Below are 6,770 nucleotides of genomic sequence, written 5' to 3'. Positions count from 1 at the left end.
CCAGCTGCCCTGTCCAGCCATGCGGGCTGGACTTGGAATCACCTGACAAAAGCCGAGGTCTCCTTCATGTGCAGGTGGTGGAAGAAGATCATGTGCGCGCGGCGCATCATGTGTTGGTTGGCTCGGCTGGCTAGCAAAACAAACGCCCGTCGGCCAGCGAGGCAGAGCGAGCCAAACGACAACAACCCGAGCGAGCGAGAGAGAGAGAGAGACGACAGCCCGGCGCGCACGCACGTCTCTCGTTTCTATTTTGCGTGCGTCGCCTCTCCTCAACGTTCTCCCCACCTCTCTTCCTCTCATAGTCATATACGGCACCGCTCGCGTCCCCCACCGCTCCTCCTCTCCCGGCCCTTCCCCTGACGACCGCCCTCCCGGAAGCGCTGCCGCGGCCTCCCTCCCCACCCACCCGCCTCCGCCAGCAAGGAAGGGGGCTGTCGTCGGGTCGGGTCGGCCATGGCCTACAGGGCGGAGGACGACTACGACTACCTCTTCAAGGTCGTGCTCATCGGCGACTCCGGGGTCGGCAAGTCCAACCTCCTCTCCCGCTTCACCCGCAACGAGTTCAGCCTCGAGTCCAAGTCCACCATCGGCGTCGAGTTCGCCACCAGGAGCATCAGGGTCGACGACAAGGTCGTCAAGGCCCAGATCTGGGACACGGCAGGACAGGAGAGGTACCCCCACCCCGCCAATTCATTCCCATTCTCATTCTCATTCTCTCTTGCTTGCTGTTTCTTCACCGAAATTATACGTATCGCTTTCCTGCTCTTCTGTTGGTTGAGTCTGTTTGCTTGATAGAAAAAAACAGGACCGAAAGATGATTAATGGCTTGCTGCGGCTCTTAATCCATTTTAGGCTGGCAGGTTCATCTTGTCCGACGATAGCCACGATCAATGGAAAATAGCCTATCACATTAAGAATGGCAATACTTATTATATGCCCATTTTCCTAGTAGTTCTCGTCACATCACATTGGACACAAACAGGGCAACGGTGACCTTCCTGATGCATGTTGTTCTGTACAATCCTGGATTTTCGTTGGTCCCAATAAATGTTAATCAGGGGGTGCCTTGTTCTCTCTGGAACAACAAACCATTTTATATTGCCCAGACCGGTATTCCAATTTAACTCTCTCTAACCATCGCTGTCAACAAATTCTATGTGAAATCGTTATTGGAATACGTGATGTTTGTTTTGTCATTTTTGATTGATAATGATGTATAGACATGTGGTCCCATGTTACTTAAATCCTATCGTCCAACTGTCATTGGATATAAAATACTGTTATAGTGCAAGCTGCAACATCTGTAACAGAGGCATGTAAGCACCTTGTATTTGCAATCCTGGCTCTAAATCAGATGCTACTTATCTGCTGATTACCAGCTATGGATTAAGCAGTATTAAATTCCCCTAATTGTTGTTCAAAAAGCATCTTGCTGCTAAGTTGATGTTTACAGACAAATAGTTGCACTTCATGTGGCAAGGAGGTCCACATGTTCAGTCTGCTGTAGAGATTTTACCGACAATGTTCTGTATAACCTTTCCTAACATGGCTTAGTCAATCAGCTTAATCTATTGCCAGTTTCACCAGCACAATTTCTACATCAATTCTCAATATTTTTGTTGCTGTCAGCAAATTCTGTTTGAAATCGTTATTAGAATAAGTGATGTTTGTTTTGTCATATTTGATAATGAGGTATAGATATGTGAGCCCATGTTATTTAAATCGTATCATCCACCTGGCATTGGATATAAAAACCTGTGATAGTGCAAGCTGCAACATCTGTAAGAGGGATGCGAGCACCATGTATTTGCAAACCTGTCTCCAAATGAAACGCTGCTCATCTACTGTCCAGCTATAGATCGACTATTTAATTCCCCTACTTGTTGTCCAAAAAGTATGTTGCTGCTAAGAATATTCCTTTGTTCATGCTTAAGATTATTCAGTTGATGTTTACAGACAAATAGTTGCACTTGACGTGCACAAAGGGTTACATGTGCTTGACAAGTATGTGCAATCTATTGTAGGGATTTTGCTGAGTGTTCTGTATAACCTGTTCCAACATGGCTTACTCAATCAGCTCTCAATCTAGCACCAGTTTCACCAGCACAATTCCTACATCAGTTCTCAATATTTTGGTTCTGCTGTAGCATGGACTTAACGTGTGCCCTTTTCTTGCTGCGTAGGTATCGGGCAATTACAAGTGCATACTATCGAGGGGCCGTTGGTGCACTTGTCGTGTACGATGTGACACGCCATGTGACCTTTGAGAATGTGGAGAGGTGGTTGAAGGAGCTCCGGGATCACACAGATGCAAACATTGTCATCATGCTTGTCGGCAACAAAGCTGATCTACGCCACCTTAGGGCTGTATCAGTGGAGGATGCCAAGGCCTTTGCTGAGAGGGAAAGCACCTTCTTTATGGAAACATCTGCGTTGGAGGCCATGAACGTTGAAAACGCCTTCACTGAGGTTCTGACTCAGATCTATCGCGTGGTCAGCAAGAAGGCCCTCGACATAGGCGATGACCCTGCTGCTCCACCGAGAGGACAAACCATCAACGTTGGTGGCAAGGATGATGTCTCTGCTGTGAAAAAGGCAGGCTGCTGTTCATCCTAAATTCGTTTTGCTTGTGAAGAGGGATCATATGCTCACCTGATTATATGGGTAACTGCAAATATGACATCCTTTTTCCCTCCTAACCTGGTTGTTTGCGAGAATATACTGGTGCACCAAGAATTTCGTTTAGATATCAAGATTTAACCCCAGGTTGATAATGGGGGACATGCTAACCTTTGGAATGTCAGTGATTTTGTGGTTACCTTTTATGGTTTCTTAGCTGCTGTATTGTCCCACCTCAATTGACACAAGAATCTTCTCAACATTTCACTGTGCAGCCTAACCTGATAAAGGTTGTAATGGGAGCTATGGTTCATTACTTCTCTTGGCTTTCCTGCTGAATGGATGTGTACTATGTAGCCCTCAGAGATTATACTGTATCTTCTGTATCACAATAGGTTATGTCTACTTGGTAAATGTCATCTGTAACTGGTAGCCAGTATGAGTTTTACACTGTTATATTGGGTATCTTCCCTCCCAGATGTACAGAATTTGCATTGAAGATCCATGTTTCTTATCAGCCTATGTTTTCATATGCTGCCATTTTATGCCTATAGTGTTCACTATGCTGCTGTTTGAGGAAGTACTTATTTAATTTACTTTCCGGATTTATATATAGTTGAGAAGCTCTTATTTGGATGAAGATTAGACAAGCCCCTTCCATTTATTTTACTCCCTCGTGGGGTATTATGTGACTTTATGAACTAGCATCTTTATTTGCTCTTGTGTGTACACAAACTACCTGGATAGAGGGTAAGAAAATAGCTAGAGTTTGTTCTTGTTGACAACTATGGAATCATGTTGCATATTGCAATGCAAAATTGCTAGTCTGTTAGGTGGGCTTAGAAGATCTACTTTTGACCTTTTGGTAATTCCTAGTACTCCCTCCGTAAAGAAATATGAGAGCATTTAGATCACTATACAGAGGGAGTACATCAGAAAGGTTTATGTCATTGTATTGGATCCTGGAAGTTGATGGTATGCAGACAGTGATTGGTGCCTTTAAATGAATATAGTTTGCAGTCTAGTTGCAGCAGATTTTCCATGGACTATTTCAAGGATTTATTGTGTTGTTTAATGCTAATATAACCAAGATAATATCATTTGTTAAAGGAGGTGGAATTCGGTTGATGAGAGGTGTCGGTACAATGTGTGACGGTACAATGTTCTTTTGTCAAAATTGAACCAGTGAAATGCAACGAGCACAACATGACCAACCTAACAGGATTGTTTCAAAAAGAAATCAAAGCATTTAAATTGTTTGAAATGATTTACAACAGGATCCTTGTGAGGTTTAGATTATTGTTTGAAATGCTTTGCACAATGATCCTACTGAGGTTTTAATTGTTGTTTGAAATGCTTTATTCTACTGACGTTATCAGTAGTCTAGTTGCATCCTTTCTATACCGATGTCTGAACCAATATTTTCTGGAGTTTAGATGATCTTGAGTCTTGACATGAACTCTAGCTAAAAAACATGGCAACCACGTCGCCTCTGGTAATAACATCAACTGAAAAGCAATGACTTGTGAAGCATCGAGTCGAGGAGCAAATGTATCTTTTTTTTTTCTTTGCAATTCAGAAATCTATCAAGATAACTTCACACTCATTTTAGCCAAGATGAGGAAATCTTTGAAACGTCATACACCAGAAACGTTCCCCTCCGTCACCTGAGATACGATGCCGGAGAAAACACCGCGACGGCGCTATGGAGCCCCGGGTTCGGAGTGGTGGCCGCTCTGGCTCCCCCTGTGACGCTCGCTCTGTCCAGGAACTGGTGGTGGTGCAGCGGCATGGAGCTGGTGTCGAGCAGGTGGAGCACGGCCACCGAGAGCACGGAGCAGGCGAGCATGGCCACCGGGCCGAACACCCACATGAGCAGCGCCGTGGCGAAGTAGAGCGCCCGGAGCCCCAGCGCCCAGAAGTTGCCGCCCCGGATCACCGCGCGCTGGACGTGGCTCGCCGGCGCGTCCGACCCCAGCGCGGTCATGAGGAAGCTGGCGTGCACGTAGTGCCCCGCGGACTGGATGAAGCAGGCGAACGAGGCCAGGAAGCAGACGAGCAGCGACGTGAACTTGGCCGACGCCATCCCCGTCGTCGCCGACTGGCCGGCGCCGGTGAGCGGCTCCGAGGTGTTGCTGCTGACCCACGCGCCGATCAGCGAGCCCAGCGCGATGCACAGCGACGCCAGCGTCGTGGACGCCGAGATGCTGTCGGAGATCACGCTCAGCGCCAGGGCCGTCTCCTCCGGCGCCGTCGTCTGCAGGCAGGCACACATGAACCGCGGCGATCAGCCAGAAGAACCGGCACCGATCGCAGAAAAGAAAAGAAGGAAGCAGGATCGATCAACAGCAAGAGAAGCGTCCTCCACCTGCGCCATGCGCTGCACCCATGCAAGCTTGTTGTGGTTCTCGTAGCCGATGACCGTGGTGTGTGGGTGGCGAAGGATGCGGTAGAGGAGGAGGAGGTGGTAGCCGAGCATGATCGCAAGCCCACAAGGGACCAGCACCAAGTCCATGGACCCCTTGTGGATCATCTCCATCGCCTAGCAGTCAGCAATGTCATGTGTGCTCTTCTCTCTTATAAAAATCTGAAATTATCTATGATGATGACACGAGATTGCGCAGCTAATTGTACTACTTGCTACCATTTGCTTAGGGTTGTGTGCGATCCCTGCCAAATTGCTGTAATAATGCACGCTCGCTTTCAATTCTCCAGTTGCTTGCGGATTTCCAGCTAATTAAATGAACCAATCGTGTTTTTGGTTGCAAGAGTGGGAAGACGCATCATCTTGTTTGTAGTATTTGTTTCTTTTCTTCATTCTTCAGAAGTATTGGTTGCTTCGAAGAAATACCCGGACATAAACTTCAGAAATAATAGCAATTTTTGTTATTTTGAAACCTGAATCCGACAAGCTGTCAGCACGGCCTGCACTCAAGTGAGAGGCGTTTGCTTGCACTCAAGGACGCCATGGGATTCCACTTTACACGGAACAATCCGTTCTGAAGGAACATGCGTATATCCTCAAGGCAAGTGCAACAAATGTTCGCATGGCGGAAATACGGTTCTCTCTCTTTTTTTTTGTTGCTATCGATGCTTCTAGTTGTGCAGCGCAGCTTGGAGATTACTTACAATCGGACCTTACAAAATTGGTTCCCCAAACGTCGGACGGGTCCCCAGACATTGACCGGTCACATCTTAGATAATGCATTCTACATCCAAACATCTCATATAAGATCCTTAAATCCATATAAAAACATGCAAGATATGAAACCTACGTACTACGTAGAACCTATCTAGCCCTCGTCGAAGATGTCGGCGATCTCCATGCCTTCTGGCGGATAAATGGCTGCCCGTCGCAGCTCCACCCCCTCCGGCGCCGTCGGCTGCTCCGCTGCGGCCTCCTCCGCCTTCAACTCGTCGAAGAGGACATCGGCCTCCACCTGCCTTTGTCAGATGAGTCGGCGGTTGGCCTCCATCTCGGCATCACCCCGGATGGAATCCAGGATGGCATGCTGCTCCATCATCTCCTTCGATTGGGCGACGACGAACTCCGCCTCCGCCTCTGTCATGCTCAAGTCGGAAGCCTCCTCCTCCGGATCGTCCTCCTCCATGGCCTCCGGCTGCTCCTTCTCCTGTTGTTCCTCCTCCTCATCCATCTACGGCGAGCCCGGAGGGAGACCCGTAGCGATGCGATCGACGCGACGAGGCTGGATCTCCATCCCAATTTGCAGGCGCCGGTCCGAAGTGAGCTGCGCGCAGGTGCTGATGAGCCGCCGGACCATCCTGACGGAGAGGGAACTGCGAAAGGAGGCGAACAGACTCGGGTGACGACGAAGAGAAGGAGAAGGCGGATGAGCTAGGGCTGGGGGCGCCGACCGGCTTAAATAGCCAACCCTGGCCTTGGGCGGGGATCCGGAGCGGTGCCATGCGGCGTTCACACCGCGCCGACGGTGGAGGCGCCCGTCGAACCCTCGGTCTTTCACGGCAAGTTCGCGTGAGGCCAAGCCGTCAGGCCGACGTGGCGGACGTGCCCGGGCACGCCCGGGCTCCCCATATCCGCCCCATATTTGGGCTTGAAATGGGGTGGCGGTCAACCCAGACGTTTGAGATCGGTTTAAAAGGACTGTCTGAATAGCAATTTCGTGTCTGGG

The 6,770-nt window shown here is 48.8% G+C and overlaps 2 protein-coding genes across 2 annotated transcripts; one reads left to right on the top strand and one right to left on the bottom strand.

Moving 5' to 3' along the window:
* Positions 1-203: 203 nt before the first annotated feature.
* LOC123396008 (ras-related protein RABA1f) lies at positions 204-3,164 on the top strand. Its single transcript, XM_045091036.1, has 2 exons — positions 204-671; positions 2,184-3,164. The coding sequence occupies exons 1-2, from the start codon at positions 454-456 to the stop codon at positions 2,614-2,616; spliced, it is 651 nt and encodes a 216-aa protein (XP_044946971.1). The 5' UTR covers positions 204-453; the 3' UTR covers positions 2,617-3,164.
* A 993-nt stretch (positions 3,165-4,157) lies between these two features.
* On the bottom strand, positions 4,158-5,407 carry LOC123395908. The gene is made up of 2 exons (XM_045090934.1): positions 4,988-5,407; positions 4,158-4,876 (listed from the first exon to the last, which is right to left on the bottom strand). Exons 1-2 carry the CDS (start codon positions 5,156-5,158, stop codon positions 4,283-4,285), a joined length of 765 nt encoding a protein of 254 aa, XP_044946869.1. The 5' UTR covers positions 5,159-5,407; the 3' UTR covers positions 4,158-4,282.
* Positions 5,408-6,770: the final 1,363 nt, after the last annotated feature.

Source organism: Hordeum vulgare, chromosome 5H, assembly GCF_904849725.1.
Source record: "Hordeum vulgare subsp. vulgare chromosome 5H, MorexV3_pseudomolecules_assembly, whole genome shotgun sequence".
Taxonomy (NCBI): domain Eukaryota; kingdom Viridiplantae; phylum Streptophyta; class Magnoliopsida; order Poales; family Poaceae; genus Hordeum; species Hordeum vulgare.
The sequence above is the reverse complement of the archived record's forward strand: the minus strand, read 5'-3'. Positions and strand labels throughout refer to the sequence as shown.

What these genes read in the sequence shown, in the direction of transcription:
- LOC123396008 (XM_045091036.1), top strand. Translation starts at nt 454, where the DNA reads ATGGCCTACAGGGCGGAGGACGACTACGACTACCTCTTCAAGGTCGTG. An exon ending in GACACGGCAGGACAGGAGAG is followed by an intron (nt 672 to 2,183) that starts GTACCCCCACCC and finishes CTTGCTGCGTAG; the next exon opens with GTATCGGGCAATTACAAGTG.
- LOC123395908 (XM_045090934.1), bottom strand. Translation starts at nt 5,158, where the DNA reads ATGGAGATGATCCACAAGGGGTCCATGGACTTGGTGCTGGTCCCTTGT. An exon ending in GGGTGCAGCGCATGGCGCAG is followed by an intron (nt 4,877 to 4,987) that starts GTGGAGGACGCT and finishes GCCTGCCTGCAG; the next exon opens with ACGACGGCGCCGGAGGAGAC.